The 18,406-nt window shown below is 41.2% G+C and overlaps 2 protein-coding genes across 8 annotated transcripts in view; both read right to left on the reverse strand.

Annotated features, from left to right (window-relative positions):
* The window catches only part of LOC112231237 (pleckstrin homology-like domain family B member 2), a 33,116-nt gene extending 25,539 nt beyond the window's left edge, over nucleotides 1–7,577 (reverse strand). For 4 of the 6 annotated variants that reach the window (XR_006080719.1, XM_042311595.1, XM_024397878.2 and 1 more), the window contains exons 1-4: nucleotides 7,361–7,577; nucleotides 5,746–5,820; nucleotides 5,252–5,375; nucleotides 4,219–4,401 (exon numbers count right to left, since the gene is read on the reverse strand). Coding sequence is in view for 4 of the 6 variants with exons in the window: in XM_042311595.1 (XP_042167529.1) it covers nucleotides 4,219–4,401; nucleotides 5,252–5,375; nucleotides 5,746–5,820; nucleotides 7,361–7,411 (433 nt within the window). In the remaining 2 variants the exon portion in view is untranslated. Of the gene's footprint in view, nucleotides 1–268; nucleotides 418–4,218; nucleotides 4,402–5,251; nucleotides 5,376–5,745; nucleotides 5,821–6,177; nucleotides 6,300–7,360 lie in introns of those variants that run through there. The other 2 variants (XM_042311596.1, XM_042311597.1) reach the window with 2 other exon arrangements.
* Nucleotides 7,578–10,716: 3,139 nt separating this feature from the next.
* LOC112231239 lies at nucleotides 10,717–18,017 on the reverse strand. 2 transcript variants are annotated; one of them, XM_024397881.2, is made up of 7 exons: nucleotides 17,819–18,017; nucleotides 16,833–17,141; nucleotides 15,216–15,491; nucleotides 12,476–12,802; nucleotides 12,245–12,349; nucleotides 12,081–12,146; nucleotides 10,717–11,641 (listed from the first exon to the last, which is right to left on the reverse strand). In XM_024397881.2, the coding sequence occupies exons 1-7, from the start codon at nucleotides 18,015–18,017 to the stop codon at nucleotides 11,082–11,084; spliced, it is 1,842 nt and encodes a 613-aa protein (XP_024253649.1). In that variant the 3' UTR covers nucleotides 10,717–11,081. The 2 variants fall into 2 exon arrangements, with proteins under 2 accessions (XP_024253649.1, XP_024253648.1); XM_024397880.2 differs by having other exon boundaries at nucleotides 12,245–12,352.
* Nucleotides 18,018–18,406: the final 389 nt, after the last annotated feature.

The following is an 18,406-nucleotide window of genomic DNA, read 5'->3' on the forward strand; positions in this document are numbered from 1 at the left end:
GAGTATTTCAATGGCTTTAAAATAAAATAACAACATTGACTATTTTGCGCGCAACTCTTTGACAAACTGGACATAACCAAATAAAACCATGTATAGCCTACAATTGAACAATGAATCCAAACTGGAGTTCGCGAAAGATTACTGACTGGTTAAAAAAAGTTATTCTCCTGCAAGATGAGGAGGGAGAATGGTGAAACAGACACGCATGTTCTCTGGAGCAACTTTTGAAAACGTCTGAGATGTTTTTGTTTCGAGGACGACAACTAACCTTTGTGTGCTGTCCCATTCAAACTGTTGAGCGTTGGTGATGGACGGAACTCCTCTGCCTTGGATTAGCATGACAAAGGGACAGAGGCGCTTCCCTCTGCTACCTTGACGAGTCCTCAGACACTCCTCCCCATTCTCAGACGGAGCCCCAAACCCGGGGACTGCGCAAGTCTGGTTGGCTGATTTGGGTGGTCGCAGACGCGCCAAATTGGGGAGAGGAGGGGGCTTTGGTGGGACGGGGGTGATGGGGGCGGGTGACGTTTGATGCTGTAACCCCAACCCTAAGGGACAGTTACATTTTTTTTTTAATGTAACCTTTTTTAACTAGGCAGTTCGAGTTTACAAACGTGGATATCGACTTTGCCCCCCCAAAATACATATCTTCCTACCTTGTAGGCCTACACAGTATCAAAGGCTTGGATTGACAATCTCATAATGTTGTTGAACTTTCTGTTGTTTTGGTGCACAGTTTGGATTGATTAACTGATTGATTTGATTTGTCAGTAAAAAAAAAGACATACAGTATATATAATCTCAGTACAAATATTTGTAAAAGTGACCAGGATTGCACAATAAAGTCCGGGACTTATTTCCATTGTGTGTAAATACTTAGTGCACATAAAAAATCCGGTTAAATTCCCATGTTTCGAAAAAAACATGTTAATTAAATAGGTGCACAGTCTGGTAACCTATTGGCGCATGCGCTCTAGCCAACAGCTCGCAGATACAGTACGGGTATATGCTGCATGATGAGGATTTATTATGGACAAAAGTGTGAGATTATTTTATTTGTCAAATGCCAGCCAAGCATTGATCATCATGTCACCAGAATAAGACCCTCGTTATTTATTGAAAGGAGCATCAAGCTCATCACCGTGCACATTCATTACCCATGTGAAGTTAATCATAATTTATTTAATCTAGCCTAATAAATGGCATGCTTTACCATGATGTCGTGACATGTTTTATCCGACATGTAGGACTACTTTACTCGCATAAAAGGGTTGGATGTAAACCTGGTTAATGTAAAGCCATTTTGAGGATGCTGGAATTATATTTAGGATGAATGTGCTCATGCCTACAGGAGATTTTTGAATTAGCCTAATCAGATTAAAACATCGTGTCTGGTTGTGTTTATGCCATATATATACAATGTAATACCTTTTAAAAGTTAAATGACAAATATTTAGGCTGTATTGAAGCGTTGGGATGTAGGTGCGTGAGGAATAGCCGCTCGGATTTGGAGAGGCAGAGTGCGCTTTTAACCTTCCTGAATAACTGGGCCTGTCAGGTGCCCACGTGGCCACAATATTATTGGACGACTTGGGAGAATGATGATCTGCAACAGACAGCACATCTCAGTATCATCCTTAAAAAAACAGCCAGACGGTGTCTTTCTAGACCTTATAAACTGTCGAGAGTAGACCTGTAACTGATCTAAATGCAGAGTATAATTTTTTACTCACTTGAAAACAATAATGCAATTATTAACATGACCTTTATGAATTGTGAAGCCTTTCTGTAATGTATGTTTTTATTATTACAAATACTTCAAAATTAACAAAAAGTGACGTTAGCTGATTAAGATTATATCAAAGAACACAATGTAAAAGATCTCCTAAACCTGTGTTTGCTACAGACGATACAAAAACCCTACAAAACGCCATTAATTTCCCCCATAAGCTTTGTACAATGAACCATAGTGGAGTTCGTGCCTACAAAAAAAGACTCCATTACTATTTATCTCTATTGACACTATGAATGGTGGATAGAGGACAGGACAGACGGACTGGTAGACTATACTGACTTGTGGTATAGTAAAAGTTAGCAGGAAAAAGCGTAGTTCATAAGGGAAATACCAAAACACCTTGATATAGGGGAAGTGCCAGCAAGCAGATGAGGCAATTTGGCTAGGATGGAAGAAATTATATAGTACAACCTTCACTATCACGAATGTAAACCAGGGAAAAATTGCACTACCCTCTCTTGTGTCCAATAAAAAAAACACACAACCCTCCCCAAAGCAAAACATATTTTTTGATACAACCCCTCCCCTATTTTGGACCTCCCCCTCTTTCCCACTGTACATTTAGAACTGTCCCTAATCGACCCAAACTGAGAAAGCAGTCCAAAGAGCAATGTCTAAAACAAAATCATCAGCACGTTATGCACATCACTCAAGTCTCTAATCAGTGCTTTTCCTTGTTTCTTTCACACCTAAATAATGTAGACCACTGTATGTTTTCCCTTAGGGCATTACAAACGACAGAAACCAGGTAAAGCTACTACAATGGTTCTGGTAACACTACAAACACTAATACATATGGCTGACATTATAATAATATAATAATAATTATAATATAACTCATGTTAAACTGGTACAAAGAAGCAGCGACAGTGACTGATGAACTAACAAATTCACGACTGTCATCTCTCAGAGAGTGGACCGTGGGATAGTGTGTATGTGTGTGTGTGTACGGTCTGTTTGTTTGGGGTGTATTTGTACAAGTGAAAGTTAGGCAGTGGAAGGCAGGGGCCTCGCCCACTGCTGAAACCCTTCAGGCTCTGCTCTCCATCACACTCACAACTGCTGTTACATCATGGGGAGGGGCTGCTGATTACTTCCAGATGCTGCTCTTTAGTCCTTGTTGAAAATCTCTCTCAACACACACTCTGACTCACACAGACTCTTGTGCGCGAGCGCACGTGCACACACACACACACACACACACACACACACACACACACAGTATTAAACACACCAAACAATTTTCTCTCTTACACGCCAATGATGCAGAGATGATGAGTGGTGATCAAGTCGATGTGCAATGTTATTTCGTACACTGCGTGTGAAGGAGGGGAGTGAATAACAGACACGTACTGTACCATGTTTAGTATCTTTGCTGAGAAGCATCTGTGTGTTTGTGTGTCTACGAACCTCGAGCACAGAAACTCTAACGACTACTACCCCTTCTACCTTCTACTGTAAACACTACATATATGGATGTATACTTTGGACTCCTAATATTTTTATATTTCTTCATTCCTGTCAGGTGGTGGTTAACTGGTGCAGTGAATCAGTTGCAGGAGAGCAGAAATGAGTTTACAAGGTATTTAATTCCACGACAGCACCAGTCTACAGAAAATACTCAAAGTGCGGAGAAATACCGGTCACTCGAAAATAACGGGCGTAAATGCGTAACCCGGCAAAGATAACTAGCCGACAAGTACCGCCATGAACAATCAATAAACACGCACACTAACATGTGGGAAACAGAGGGTTAAATAATGAACATGTAATTTGGGAATAGAAACCAGGTGTGTAGAAAACAAAGACAAAACAAATGGAAAATGGAAAGTGGATCGGCGATGGCTAAAAGACCGGTGACGTCAACCGCACAGAGTTACAGCATATGTGAAGTCTCACCCCACTAAGCACCTCACCAATCTCAATAGGGCGGGCCTACTGTATGTCAACAGCATGGCCTGATGGGTAACTGACCGGCGACAAGAAATCATTAATTCTCACAGTTTGTTGTCCTAACACTATAAGAGATTACATCCTTAAGACAAGACCAGAGGAGTTGAAATTTTCTACTTCACCTCAATCTGATACTTGCATCCATCTGTATGTTTGCATATGTACCATTTAATATGTTAAATATGTTGATGACAAGTGTGTGTGTGGGTATGGATGCATGTGCATATTTTTTTATTATTCTTTTTTTACCTTTATTTAACCAGGCAAGTCAGCTAAGAACATATTCTTATTTTCAATGACAGCCTGGGAACAGTGGGTTAACTGTCTGTTCAGGGGCAGAACGACAGATTTGTACCTTGTCAGCTCGGGGGTTTGAACTCGCAACCTTCCGGTTATTAGTCCAACGCTCTAACCACTAGGCTACGCTGCCACCCCGATATGTGAGTATGTGTATTACTTTGCGGTATTACCTTGTGTCAGCAATGTTGGCTTTGAGACATGGACTCCATCAAGTGAGCACAGGTTTCCGGAAGGGTGAAGGGTGATGACTCCTCCTCTGTTTATAATACGACAATGCTCTGCCTCTATACCCAGGCCCTCAATAGTGATGTCTTGAGGTACGGACGCATCCTCTCTGCCAATCCGGGTCACACCTGAAACACAGAAAAGTCTCGTCATTGAAAGCTACTGTCTCTGTAGCACATAGCACCCCATATGAAACATCAACACACGGCAGGTAGTCTAGCGGTTAAGAGCGTTGGGCCAGTAACCAAAAGGTCACTGGTTGGAATCCCAGAGCCGGCAAGGTGGAAAAATCTGCTGTAGAGGGGTTGGGTTAAATGTGGGAAGACACATTTTGGTTGAATGCGTTCAGTTGTGCAACTGACTAAGTAACACGTTTCCCCTTTCTTTCATGCATACAGTAGTGCTGGTCATAACCCCTCTACGTTTAGCACTGGTTCATTTAAAAGGCATGTGACTATGCACTGATATTATGGCATTCACACAGCATTGCTAAGTCAAATCATCCTGGGTTTTAGCAGCCATGAGACACACTCACACCAGAGTGCTTGCAGTTCAGTGCTTCCCTTTTGGGAAGTACAGGAAGTCTACAGAACTGTGTTTGTGTTCTCTAGATATCAACTGGACTTGATTTACATAAATGCATCTAGGTTATTTCTTTGTGTGTGTTTGTGTGTGTGTGTGTGTGTCTGTGTGTAAATCAAATCAAATCAAATCAAATGTATTTGTCACATACACATGGTTAGCAGATGTTAATGCGAGTGTAGCGAAATGCTTATGCTTCTAGTTCCGACAATGCAGTAATAACCAACGAGTAATCTAACTAACAATTCCAAAACTACTACCTTATACACACAAGTGTAAAGGGATAAAGAATATGTACATAAAGATATATGAATGAGTGATGGTACAGAGCGGCATAGGCAAGATAGAGCGGCATAGGCAAGATGTGTGTGTGTGTGTGTAGTGTAGTGTGCATACCTTCATTTAGGGGCATAAGTGTGATAGCAACACTGAGCCGGCCACTGCCCAGGCCAACCAGGTGAGGTGTGGTCGTCTGTACCTTCAGGCCTCCTCCAGTCTCTATCAGGTTGAGTGGTGGCCTCTGTGGGGAAAGAGAGAGTGAGGTAGGGTCCTGGAGTAGTGCTGTGAGCTTTAACAAAATAGAGAGTGTGTGTGTGTCACAAGAGGTTGGTGGCACCTGATTGGGGAGGACGGGCTCGTGGTAATGGCTGGAGTGGAATAGGTGGAAGGGTATCAAATACATCAAACACAGGGTTTCCATGTGCTTGATGCCATTCCATTTGCTGAGTTCCAGCCATTATTATGAGCCTTCCCGCCCTTAGCAGCCTCCACTGTGTGTGTGTGTGTGTGTGTGTGTGTGTGTGTGTGTGTGTGTGTGTGTGTGTGTGTGTGTGTGTGTGTGTGTGTGTGTGTGTGTGTGTGTGTGTGTGTGTGTGCATGTGTGTGCTCACCATGGGTGTAGCTAGAACTTGCCGATCAGACTCTGCCTGGGACTGGCTCTCTGTACAGCTGCTTGTGTCTGAGTCCTATAAACCAACAGAACGATGTAAGCCCAAGAGTAGACCCAGACACACACACACACACACACACACACACACACACACACACACACACACAGACACACACTAACAACTCTCTGAGAACAGATGGATGTCATAGGAAGTTCCAGAGGGAGATGGCCTTACATCAGGATGGAGAATGTGGTGGGGAAAAGGAATGGGAGTGGTTTAGGAGAGAAAATTAGGAACAGATTCAGGGGATTTTGAGAGAGGGGGATGAGACAGAAACTACAGAAAGAGAAAGTGAGAGAATTGCTGAAAATATTCAATCTAAAGAGAATAGAGAAACAGAGAGTCAGTAAAAGTAGAAAAAAAACAGGTAACCTCGAAAATTGAGGAGTGAGGACAAGTTATTAAACTCAGACGGACAAATCACAATAATCCAGTGGAAATTGATTAGAGCTGAAAGTAATGTGAAGTGATAATCCCACTGCTCCAGTCTCCTGCTAGTTTCTAGGCATGTCCTTGTGCCCCAGGAGTTGTGAAAACTCATGCATTTCCTCTCATTGAAAGCTCACATCCTGTATGAGGTCACTGGTAATACCATCATATTATTTCCTAACTTCAGGGGCAGTTGGGACTTGGGCATTTCCACAGTAACAGAGCGATGTCGAGACTCATATATTTTTTTAAACACTAAAAACACATTTACTTGAAGAACAGTGCAGCACAAACAGCACAAACATCATCCTGTTACCAAACTTATTTTTTAATGTTCTGTGGAAATTGTTAAAAGTAATCCTTGTGTAATCCTACTTTGAGTTGTATGGTTTGATTACTTTGCAACCATTGGTTTTTGTTTGGCATTAATTTTAAAGTGAGTCTCAGCATTACTCTGTTAAAAACCCCCATCTAAGCAGAAACAGATTGTGTGTTCACTCAGCTGTGTTATTGCATGTCAAAACACCCATGCTGTGTTTAGGCTCTGGGAACCAGGTCATGGTCCAGAGTGAATCTTAATAGTGGGCTATCGTCTGAAAGTCCATCAGGAGCTCACGAGGGGAGTGACACAACCGGGCAAACGGTCACTATATATCACTATATCTACCACCATTTCCCTTCAAGAGTTCAAGAGTCAGCTCCTGATCTATATAGTATTAATCAATTGATAAAACGTTACATCCTCCACATGTATTCAAAGTCATTCCTGTCCTAATGACCATGGACATAGAGTTGTGTTTACAGTGTAAACACCATCAGAGTGTTGTGTCTCACATCTCTCCTCCAATGGAATCCTAGTATCAGCTCTCATCTGGGGCCAGATCATAAAATGTAAAGGAATTTGGGTTTTTGATACATTTGTATCTGCTGCTGCAAGTCACATTATTCAGATGATAATAATGTAGCCATTGTTACTGGCAGTGTTCAGGATTACAACGTCTGTGGCCTACTATAAGAGACTGTTTAAAAATGAGAAAACTAACAGTGTAGGAAGCAATTTTCTTTTAAATCAGTTAGAGCTTCAAGCTAGTCAGACCACTTGTAAAATTGTAGGAAAAAAACGTACCATTGTTGAAGTCGAACTGCAAGCTTCAGTTATAACTCCCGAAATGGACATTAATGGCAAATTAATCTAATTACGAGGAGGGCATTTCTTTACAGTGCGAGACACTGTTCGTTGGGGGGGGGGGTTCTTCGGTGCCATTAAGGTCTCGACTCTCGACAGAATATTCACAAGTCCAAAAGAAGACTGTAGCATTATTGGTGGAATGAAACTTGCGGATTGTCATCTCTTCTGGACGGAAGGATACATATTTTTGTAAACAGGAAACCCCCCCCTAAAGACCCTGAGGGGAGGGTAGTGAGTTTTTTTCCCTGGTTTACATTCGCTCTTCTGCTCATATTTTCCCTATAAACAATGGCTTGATTTACTTTGATATTACCCTAATAAAGTTTAGAATCGTTTGTGAAGGTTTGGTATGGTGTGGCTATTATTAAGCTTTAGCTACAGCAGGCCAGTGATATAAAGGCAGTGCACCCCAGCACTGCAACTGACTATGACAGTTGGCCTTGAGGTGAGGAGGACTGCTTCAGGCCTACCAGAGTTACTCCTATAATCTAACAATATAATGCTTTTCTTTATACAAAATATTTGGATCGAAAATGTATGAATTACCCTCCTTCTGTACGTCTATATCTGCATAGCAGACGAAGCGGGACGGTTGAGCTAACATGCGCTAATGGGATTAGCATGAGGTTGTACGTACAAGAACATTTCCCAGGACATAGACATATCTGATATGGGCAGAAAGCTTCAATTCCTGTTAATCTAACTGCACTGTCCAGTTTACAGTAGCTGTTACAGTGAAAGAATAGGATGCTATTGTTTGAGGAGAGTGCAGTTATGAACTTGAAAATTGGGCAGACTTGATACAACATTTTGAACAGAAATACAATAGTTCATTGGATCAGTCTAAAACTTTGCATATACAATGCTGCCATCTAGTGGCCAAAACCTACATTGTGCCTAGATTCCTAAGTCATATATTGGCCTTTCTCTTGCATTTCAAAGATGATGGAACAAAAATGTTTTTTGAAAATGCATGTTTTTTTCTTTGTATTATCTTTTACCAGATCTAATGTGTTATATTCTCCTACATTCATTTCACATTTCCACAGACTTCAAAGTGTTTCCTTTCAAATGGTATCAATAATATGCATATTATATATTGCTGTTGGAACAGCTTTATTTAGGCTTGTGTAACAGTTTGTGAGCATGTTTTGTCATCATTATTGTGCAATGAATGTATTGTTTAGTGTTGTGTTGGGTAGTGGCTTTGCTGGGATGCATCTAACATTTTGCCCCACCAAGATTTATATGCTAAAATCGCCACTGCTCCCAAAATATATATTTTGAATGTAAATGTTACCGTACATGTAGACGTCCAGTCATTGCGCTAACCCTAGTTAGCATTGGCTTGCGAAACGACCACTAACTTCCTTCATAATGCACGCAGAGAAATAAAAATGGTGTCCACAAGTTCATCTTAAATTAAGGCATTTCTAGTCGATAGCCAAACATTTCTGTAAAAACCCAATGATAAAGCCTTGTGTTCCTTTTTTTTTTATTAGTCTCGGGCTGTTGGTGGTATGTGTAGCCAATTCAGCTGCCCTGCGCGCCGGGTAGGCACACTGTTGCCATTTCATGTGTCTGAAGGTACAAACTCTGCCTTTCCGGTGGGCCTGGAGAGAAAATCAAGTGTGCTATGCCAGTGCTGGCCAATCAGAGTGCTCAGATGACCGAGACTGCAGTAACATAGCAGGCATAAAATAAAGCTACGGTAAAATTGATACTGTGAGATTTCAAAATGTTTAAAACCATGACTAGAGAGACTGTCAATGAATACAGCAAAGAGCTGCTGTTTTTATGACTGAGTTCATGTTTAAGTTCTTACTCAGCAGTGTCAACACTTTGTATTCAACACTTTTATAAGATATTAGTCTGCTGTTGTTGTTGTGCTTACCCTGAAACCCCAGTGACCTCAACTGTTTGCATGTACATGAATCCTAATTCCAGTGTACAACCAAGGATAACTGTTGTCCTGGAAAAATTTAGCCTGGCCATCCTTTTGGATTCATGGCCCAGTAGGGTCAAAAGGGCAACAGAGTCGATGAAGCTTGATTTTAAGATAAATGGTCACAGCTGCAAAACCCTACAATGGATCCATTGGGCTGTGCTCTGATGGAGAGAGTGTAACTCACTATGTAGCTTTGCAATGATGAGTTTGTGCATGTTTTTCATGCAGGTGCATGTGATTGGCTAAGTGCCTTTGTAAGTGTGAGGAGAAGATGGTTGTGGCTGTGAAATTATAAGTGAGATACAACTCATGTCACTTCTATCACATAGTCCCTGTATTTTATGAGCACTAATCTCTTGTGGACAGACACAATTATGCAAGATTTTAGTTCTGGGTTAACCAAGATTATATGTGCACTAATGTCCTTATGCTTTCAAGTAATTCGCTCCAACTACTAATCAAATTCAAATCAAATTGATTTATATAGCCCTTCTAACATCAGCTGATATCTCAAAGTGCTGTACAGAAACCCAGCCTAAAACCCCAAACAGCAAGCAATGTAGGTGTAGAAGCACAGTGGCTAGGAAAAACTCCCTAGAACTCCCTACAAACTCCCTACTACTTCATGTGTTGTCACTGTTCATGTGATGGTCACAGAGGACATGTGATCACTCAAGAGGAGGCTGGTGAGAGGAGCTATAGGGAGGAAGGGCTGGAATGGAATCAATGGAATGGTACCAAACACATAAAACACATGGAAACAACGAGTTTGACTCTGTTCCATTGATTCCATTCCAGCCATTACAATTATCCCGTCCTCCAATAGCTCCTCCCACCAGCCTTCTCTGTGATCACTATACCCCTGAGCCACGCACACAGTGTGTATTACTTACTGGCTAGTGCAGTCAGAACAAAAGTAGGAAATTAAGTTCTCTGTAGGGTCATCAAAGGTCCCCTTTCTGCTGACCCAGGGGTAACACAAGCATATTTTCATTAGTTCTTCATCCATACTGCTTGTCATCTCCTTAGATACACTTTTGATCCGATGTTATCATATATGATCGGGTAAAAGGAAGTTAACAGTATTTCCTGGTAAAAATCTGCATTACAGTTACTAAGCAATGAGGGAACTTAATTATGTCCTTCAGAGGACCAGGACCAGAGCAATCTGACTTGTCAAACATTCCCTTTCATTTCATGTATCAGTTGTCACCATTGGGATGTGTTTCCTCCATAGTGTGAGGCCAGGATAAACATGCGTTGACCTCATTTAACAATCAGTAACCTGCAGTCTCATTCTCTGTGAGCACGGCCAAGCAACAAACAAGGAGGCAGGAAAATCAACAACTTGTTATCAACAACCAGTTATCTTTAATACATATATTAAAACCTTAGTCTGAAAATATAGGTTACCATAACAGTATACTCATTGCAAATATCAAACAGGGCGATATTAACTAATCAAATAGTATTTTTGACAGAATTTACACAAATTTCCCCACCAAAAATCCAACCATCCCAAAGTTTGCCATAGTCATATTGTTTATAGGTCTGGCCACATCAGCCTGCGTGACTCTGACTCTGTGAGGATATTGATGTAGCCATGTGTCCATCATCAGCTGTGATCATTGACCTTTGCCTGCTCCAGTACTGTGAGAAGTACAGTATCTCCTCAATCGCTAGTCCATTATGACATGTTGCCACGTCCTGTTATGTAAGGTCCTGGTGCGTTACTACCTGGTATGTCCTGGATATGTGCACCTCTTTCAGAGTCATCTGATCCAGAGGAACCAACTCTTCTGGTGTTTGGTCGGACAGGACCTCTTCATGTGTCTGTAGATGATGAAGTACTACTTCTTCTTCATCTCCTGATGTACATGGTCCTGGCATCTCATCTTGGGCATATGATATTGTTGCATCAAGGTCTTGTGAATAACTTACAGGGCCACCATTTCCTGGTTCATCACTCTCTGGTATGTGTGGCTGTGGTTCATCATTGCCTGGTGTTTGTGGTTCGATTGTGTCACCATCTAGCTCCTCACTCAAATGCGACTGTGATCGTGGTGAACAACATCCTGCTGTCTCTGGTACATCGCTTGCCAATTCATCCGGTCTTGGAGTATATGGCTGTGTTATGTCACCATCTAGTGTATGTGGTCCAGATATGTACAGTCCTTGGCTATGTGGTCTATGTTCCTTTGTTCCTGTTTCATCCAGACCTGCTCCATTTTGTTGATGTAAAGTTGCACCAATCATGATTATTGCTGTATCTACAACACAAGAATACCAAATACAGTCATCCTCCTCAAGAACGGTTTAAAACAAGCTGACTGTTATTACCCTCTAGTCCAGGGATGTCAAACTCATTACGTGGAGGGCCTAGTGTCTGCGGGTTTTTGTTTTTTCCTTTCAATTAAGACATAGGCAACCAGGTGAGGGGAGTTCTTTACTAATTAGTGACCTTATTTCATCAATCAAGTAAAAGGGAGGAGTGAAAACCCGCAGACCCTCAGCCCTCCGTGGAATGAGTTTGACACATGTGCTCTAGTCCAACTCTGGGTCTCGAAGCCAGTTCCACTGCTTTTTTTTTATTCATCCCTCTAATCAGGGATTTTGACCAGGGACACCAGGTGGGGGTAATTAATTACCAGGTTGAACAGAGAACCAGGAGGCTCCAGTAAGAGTTGAATACCCCTGCGCTATGGTTACCTGCATGTGAGGGTCTCATTATAGGCAATGGTCGTCCATCTTTCCAATTATATGTTGTTTGCTTTCCTACAGGACAGATAGGTGAAAATACAATCAGGTGTACAGCTATGTGTTTTGGATAGTATAATTATACAAATTATATTTAGAGGTCTGTAGTCACTTACCTCTGTGCCTTAGATACCTTGGAAGGGCCACAGAAACTGTGAAGACAAAGAAGGCGACAGAGGCTACTGTGCCCAGCCATGACCTCTCACTGTTCTGCTCATCCTCTACTGTGAAACAGACATTGTGATTCCTCGTTAACTATCTGCTTGTCTTGGTGTCTTTGTGGTAATCTACTCTATATGAATATTATAAAGGACATATACATATCAATTTAATGAATGTGCACCTACCTATTGGGGTAACTGTGATGTTGACCTGGGTTTGTACCATGTGTCTGCTCTGGAGGCCTGTGAATGTACAGGTGTAAGTTCCTGAGTGTTCCTGATTCTCTGGGTTGTGAAGAAGGAGGGATCCGTTGCCCATCAGAACCTGGTCCTGCTCCAGTCCAGCCCGGCCCTCCCAGAGGTTGGAGGTCCGTCTGGTTCTGCTGTCGTAGCTGAGGATGACTGTGGGATCATTGGTTCTGGTGAAGGTCCAGGTGAGGGAGAAGTTCTGGAGGTTCTGTGGAGCGATGCAGGGTATGGACAGCTCTTGTCCCGCCTCTCCAATCAATTCCACTGCAGGATTAAACACAGGATGTCACAAGTCATGAGTCAATCAATGATGTAGTGGTTAAAAAAAAGTAAAGTAAGGTAAACAATGATCGTTATTCGTGGTGAGTAAAGTGGCACTCCTTATACTTTCACTTCATTTTTTGCACAAAAGGTGGGTCAACGCTCGTACCAAAAAAGGTGGGTACAGCGTTTAAGGGATTTTACCCTCCACTACACAACTGGTGTCCCCTTTGTCAATAACTTTATAAAATTCAACCATATGGAAGTGATTCTAAGCTGGTAACCCACTTTTATGAGGCACATATTTTACATGCCTTTAAATCTCCAGGTTGGATTTCTCTAGAGACACTAAAAGAACAGACTGACCCGTAGTTAGGGGTTCACATCAAAGCTATAGTTATTGTCTGAATTATTATTAAAAATAAATCCTTGTCATGGTCAAGCATACAGAGTGTACAAAACATTAGGATCACCTGCTCTTTCCATGACATAGACTGACCAGGGGATTCCAGGTGAGAACCTACGATCCATTATTGATGTCACATGTTAAATCCACTTCAATCAGTGTAGATGATGGGGAGGAGACAAGTTAAAGAAGGATTTTTAAGCCTTGAAATAATTTAGACATGGATTGTGCATGTGTGCCATTCAGAGGGTGAATGGGCAAGACAAAATATTTAAGTGCCTTTGAATGGGGTATTGTAGTATGTGCAAGGCACACCGGTTTGAGTGTGTCAAGAACCGCAACACAGCGTTTTTCATGTTTAACATTTTCCCGTGTGTATCAAGAATGGTTCACCTGCCAAAGAACATCCAGCCAACTTGACACAACTGTGGCAAGCACTGGAGTTAACATAGGCTAGTGTCCCTGTTGAATGCTTTCGACACCTTGTAGAGTACATGCCCCGACAAATTGAGGCTGTTCTGAGGGCAAAAGGGGTTGCAACTCAATAATAGGAAGGTGTTCCTATTGTTTTGTACACTCAGTGTTGATCGGTAATTTTTTTTTCTAATTTGGCACACAGAAACTAGAGGCCATGGTGTAACTTGGTAAAAAAAAAATAGCACCCATTGGCTGATGAAGGGTACTGTTGTAAACTCTCATATACATTGCCCCGTTTGACCTAGAGTATGTAGGTGTCTTTCCCTCAAGGACCCATAGCCTCCATCTTTGGTATGTAGGCCCATGGTGCATCTTTTAACTTAGTTTGAGAAAAACTAAAGGATGGCTCAGTTATTGATAAATCAGTGAATCAGATTTGACATGTCCATTTACATCCACTCCACAATAGCCTATCAACTTGATGTTTTAGGGTCGTCAAAGACATTCGCATTATGAACCATGTTAAGTTTGGCATTGATTTCTTAAAAAAAGAGACAATTAATTCACTTTTTTGACAATGTAATGTTAATGCCTAAAATAATCATAAAAAATCTTAATCTCATGGACTTTACATTTTGTAATTGGACTCATCACAATAGTCCCTAAATAGTTTGAGAAAATAATGTTGATGCATTTAAAGATGGCCACACTATACCAGTAGATGCATATTAGCACATACACTATGCAGAAATTAAAACATCTTCTTCTCATGAACCATAGGACCAAATGACACCAAATGGCCTATGGTACGTCTTAACTTACTTTGAGAACAGCTAAGGTATTGGTCAAAAGATGGCTGAGTTATTGACAAATTAAACAAATCTGATTTTATGTGTCCATTTAATGTACAGTGCTTGCTTTGTTATCGAACTGATCTTGTGTCCTTTCTGTCATCCTGTGAACCCTGTTCTGTCACGACTCCGACCGAAGGACACTCCCCTTCCCGTTCGGGTGGCGCTCGGCGGTCGTCATCGCCGGCCTACTAGCTGCTACTGATTATTTCCTCCCCCTCCTTATGTGTTGATTGTGTGCACCTGTTTTGAGTTAGGTAGTAGGCTTTATTAGTCAGCCGGCCCGCAGGGTTCCTTGTGCGGGATTAATTATTGTGATCGTCTGTTTGGTGTACTTATGTGCACGTCTATTTGGGTTTTGGGTTTTCCCATTTTGTGGGTTTTCCCTGGAAGGTTTAAGTCCCCCTGTGTGGGGCATTTGTTTGTTCAGTACGCCCTGTGTTTTGTGAGGGTTGGCTTATGTTCAGCGTTTGTGTCAGTGCATTAAAATAGCACTCCCCTGAACTCTCTGCTTCCTGCGCCTGACTCCTCACCCACTACACTCAGACCGTTACAGTTCATTGCTGCTCACAGCTATATTTCCTAGTTCCTATTCCAAGGAGCATCTCAAATACAAGCTCAGTCAGTTCTTTGTAAAATGCATTTTAGATTGTATCTAGGAGACAACAGCTAGTTCACTGTGAATTTCTGAGAGACCTGGTTTTATAACCATAACACTGCATCCAAGGATGTTGATCCATACCTTGCTGCCTCAGAGAGACTGTCCACACCTGGGCCTTGTCTGCAGAGATGACAGAGCAGAAGTAGGCGTGGTCAGAGACATTACCCAAGATCCTCACTGTGCTCTCCACTGTGTACAGACCCTTGGAGTCTGGGGTTTTGATGGTGGAGTTCTGTAGTGTTTCTGGACCAGACGCTGGGTCTGTATTCCATGCCACCTGAGGTGCAGGATAGATGTTCTGAGATGAACAGGAGACCACCTCCCCAGTCATCTCTATTCTCACTGACTGGATGAGAGCTGCAAAAGAGAAAACATTGTTCTTGATAGTGTTGAATAAAGAATTAAGCTTTAGTTTTTTTTCAAAGATTGATAACATTAATTTACTAGCCCTCTAGAAGGAGTTTACATGTCCAATCATGGCATATCATTGTATATCAGTAATGGTCCTACTGATCTAGTGATGCTTGCATTTTAGTATGACAACTATGGCTTTCATAGATATGACATAGTGGAGAATGGGGTTAGTTGAGCCACCCGTTGTTTCTAGGAAACCATACAATTAATAATTTGACCAAATATTTAGGGAGAGGTCATAATTTCATGGAGTCTGTGAAGTAAAAAAACACATGGAAGAAGTGGTCAAATGAGTGTATTGTGTTAGAGGTTTCATGATGCTTGAATCTAAAACCAAAGTAGATCATTTGAATATTGTTCTATACATCAGTTGGGGTATCTATAAGCTTCAAAATGAGGTCTTAAACTTATCATGGAAGAGCATTCTTGTAGCAGTGTGGGGTAATGAAATTTAAATGTTTGCCTTGGGCTAAGTTGAGCCAATGATTGAGCCAATGTCAAATTGATCAAATTGAAGGGTTTTCTTCCCAGGCATAATGCAAGACATTATCACTGGGAAATGAGGTTACACCAGTGATTGGACAATGTTAAAAGTGTTTTAAAAAATCTAAAGTGTTTGTTAGGTGTTAAGCCTGTGTTAAAGGCCCAGTGCAGTCAAAAAAATGTGATTTTTGTGTGTTTGTTAGGTGTATATAGAACAAACATGGTGTGCCCAGTAGACTACTGCAGACAGGGCCCAGTCAAGTGTTACAGTGGAAAATAGAGACTGCTTTATTCCCCCCTGCAGTCACGACCATATTTCCACAGTGACTGTGGCTTGGTCATGTGATAGGCCCGTAGGGGGTAGTGGGGTAAGTTAGGCCATTTTTACATTCAGCGTCACTCCATTAAGGGAAATAAAGTATTATTTCTAACAAAGATATCTACATATATATTTCAGGATTAAAGGGCACTAACAAACATGGTCCTCCAAAAATGTGTTATGTTCAATAGTAGACCTAAGCTTTTATTAAACACTACAGATTAACCACAACTTTTGGCTCTCCTACAGAGGTTTATATTGTTACACAACAAATAAACTGACACAGTTAACATAGGGACAGTGAGACAGGGGTAGGCATGGCGAACAAAGCCTACCAGCTTTTTAAATCTTTACAAATGTCTGGACAGGATTTGAAATGTGGAATCTACTGATGAATAGAAAGTGGTTTGTGTGAACTGTCCATTAAAATGTTGCATGGAAGAGGAGTAAACTAGGAGACAATAGTGAGATTTTTCACTGACCTTTCACCCCCAGGTTGACAAAGGTCTCCTGGTTCCTCTTTCTGGTGCTGGTGTAGCACTTGTATCTTCCCTTGTCCTGAACTTTTATCCTTTTCAGGAGGAGCGATGCATTGCCATGGGCGATCTGGGAGTTGAACAAGCATGTCCTTCCATTGAAGTGCTTATTCTGCAGTCCATACTGGTCCTTGTTGTAATAGTAGCTGTGAACAGGGATCTGCTGTTTGTACCAGTGGATGACCACGGCACCAGTGGGTGTAAAGCTACAGGGAAGCATGCAGTCCTCATGGAATAAACAAGTCACATAAGCCTCTGAAAAGAAATGTTTGAAAATTAGAAAGTAGTGGTTTTGAAGAACACTTGCAGTATACCTCAGCATCCACGGATGAGGAGATCGTATCCAAACAGTAAGATGACCAGAATATCAGAATGTTGATTCAAGTAAAATACATGCAATTGACTGGCCTTTTCAGGATATTACAGCATATTTAGTGTTATAACTTCTAAACTATAAATGACCAACAGCAAATACCCAAAGATGTTTTCCACCCAAACAAATCATGTATCTTGTGTTATTTAACATGCAGTCTCTTCTCACAGCAGAGACTTGACAAAATGTATATGAATCTACGTACAAGTATAAACAGATGTGGAATAAAAGTCCACGACAGCATATTACTATCTATCGATCGTTTGTTTCTCTGGTGATGTTCAATAAATACATTCAGGAAGGTTAGATGAACAAGTAACTACATTTAGTTTCTTGCTATTACCTGAATCGTCATTCCCAAATAAATATATCTTATCTCTGCTGCCGTTAGGACATTATATGGATCACCAAATGGATAAGTAAAATGTGCTCTAAAACAAGAGATACACATACTGTAGAGCCCCAATAACAGCACCTCCTTAGTGCTTAGTTACAGTAGATCAGACAGATATATATATATATATATAGAGGGAGAGAGACAGAGGAGGTCAAGTCATACCTTTGGAGTCAGTCATAGACAATGTCCACAGAAAGATCAGGAGCACAGTGGCCGATCCATGTGTCAGTGCCATCGCAGAGAGTCTGTGTTCAGAACTGATTCTGTATCTGTTAGTATTGTGTGTGTGTGTGTGTGTGTAATGAGCTGTGTCCTGTGAATCCATGTCAAAGTGGCTGTAACATTGATGAAACAAGGACATATTAACCAAGCAAGTAAAACTTTAACCTGCCTAACCATGAGTAGTCATTAGGTTAGTCTGATTAATCAGGCTTTAATACATCATTAATTGGTATATACAGCCTGAAACATTTGTGCGCAAAATTGTGTAAATGTACATTGAAAGACAGAATATTGAATAAAGTTACATTTGAACTTACTCTGCTCATAGGGTTGTTTTTCTGTTTCGGTTTGGCACTGAGGTAAAGTTAGTTTTATATTTTTACTTTTTTATTAGGATTTCAATTTAGAAAAGCGTAAATTGTTCTCCACCCTCTCCTCATTCAGAATATACTATTTTCATTGTCACTGCAGACTTGGTTACAGGAGGCTGCCGAGGGAAGAATGGCTCATAATAATGCCTGGAATGGA

The sequence above is a fragment of the Oncorhynchus tshawytscha genome, linkage group LG33, assembly GCF_018296145.1.
Source record: "Oncorhynchus tshawytscha isolate Ot180627B linkage group LG33, Otsh_v2.0, whole genome shotgun sequence".
Taxonomy (NCBI): Eukaryota; Metazoa; Chordata; class Actinopteri; order Salmoniformes; family Salmonidae; genus Oncorhynchus; species Oncorhynchus tshawytscha.

What these genes read in the sequence shown, in the direction of transcription:
- LOC112231239 (XM_024397880.2), bottom strand. Translation starts at nt 18,017, where the DNA reads ATGTCCTTGTTTCATCAATGTTACAGCCACTTTGACATGGATTCACAG. An exon ending in TGTCAACCTGGGGGTGAAAG is followed by an intron (nt 15,492 to 16,832) that starts GTCAGTGAAAAA and finishes TCTCTTTTGCAG; the next exon opens with CTCTCATCCAGTCAGTGAGA. An exon ending in AGTCTCTCTGAGGCAGCAAG is followed by an intron (nt 12,803 to 15,215) that starts GTATGGATCAAC and finishes TTAATCCTGCAG; the next exon opens with TGGAATTGATTGGAGAGGCG.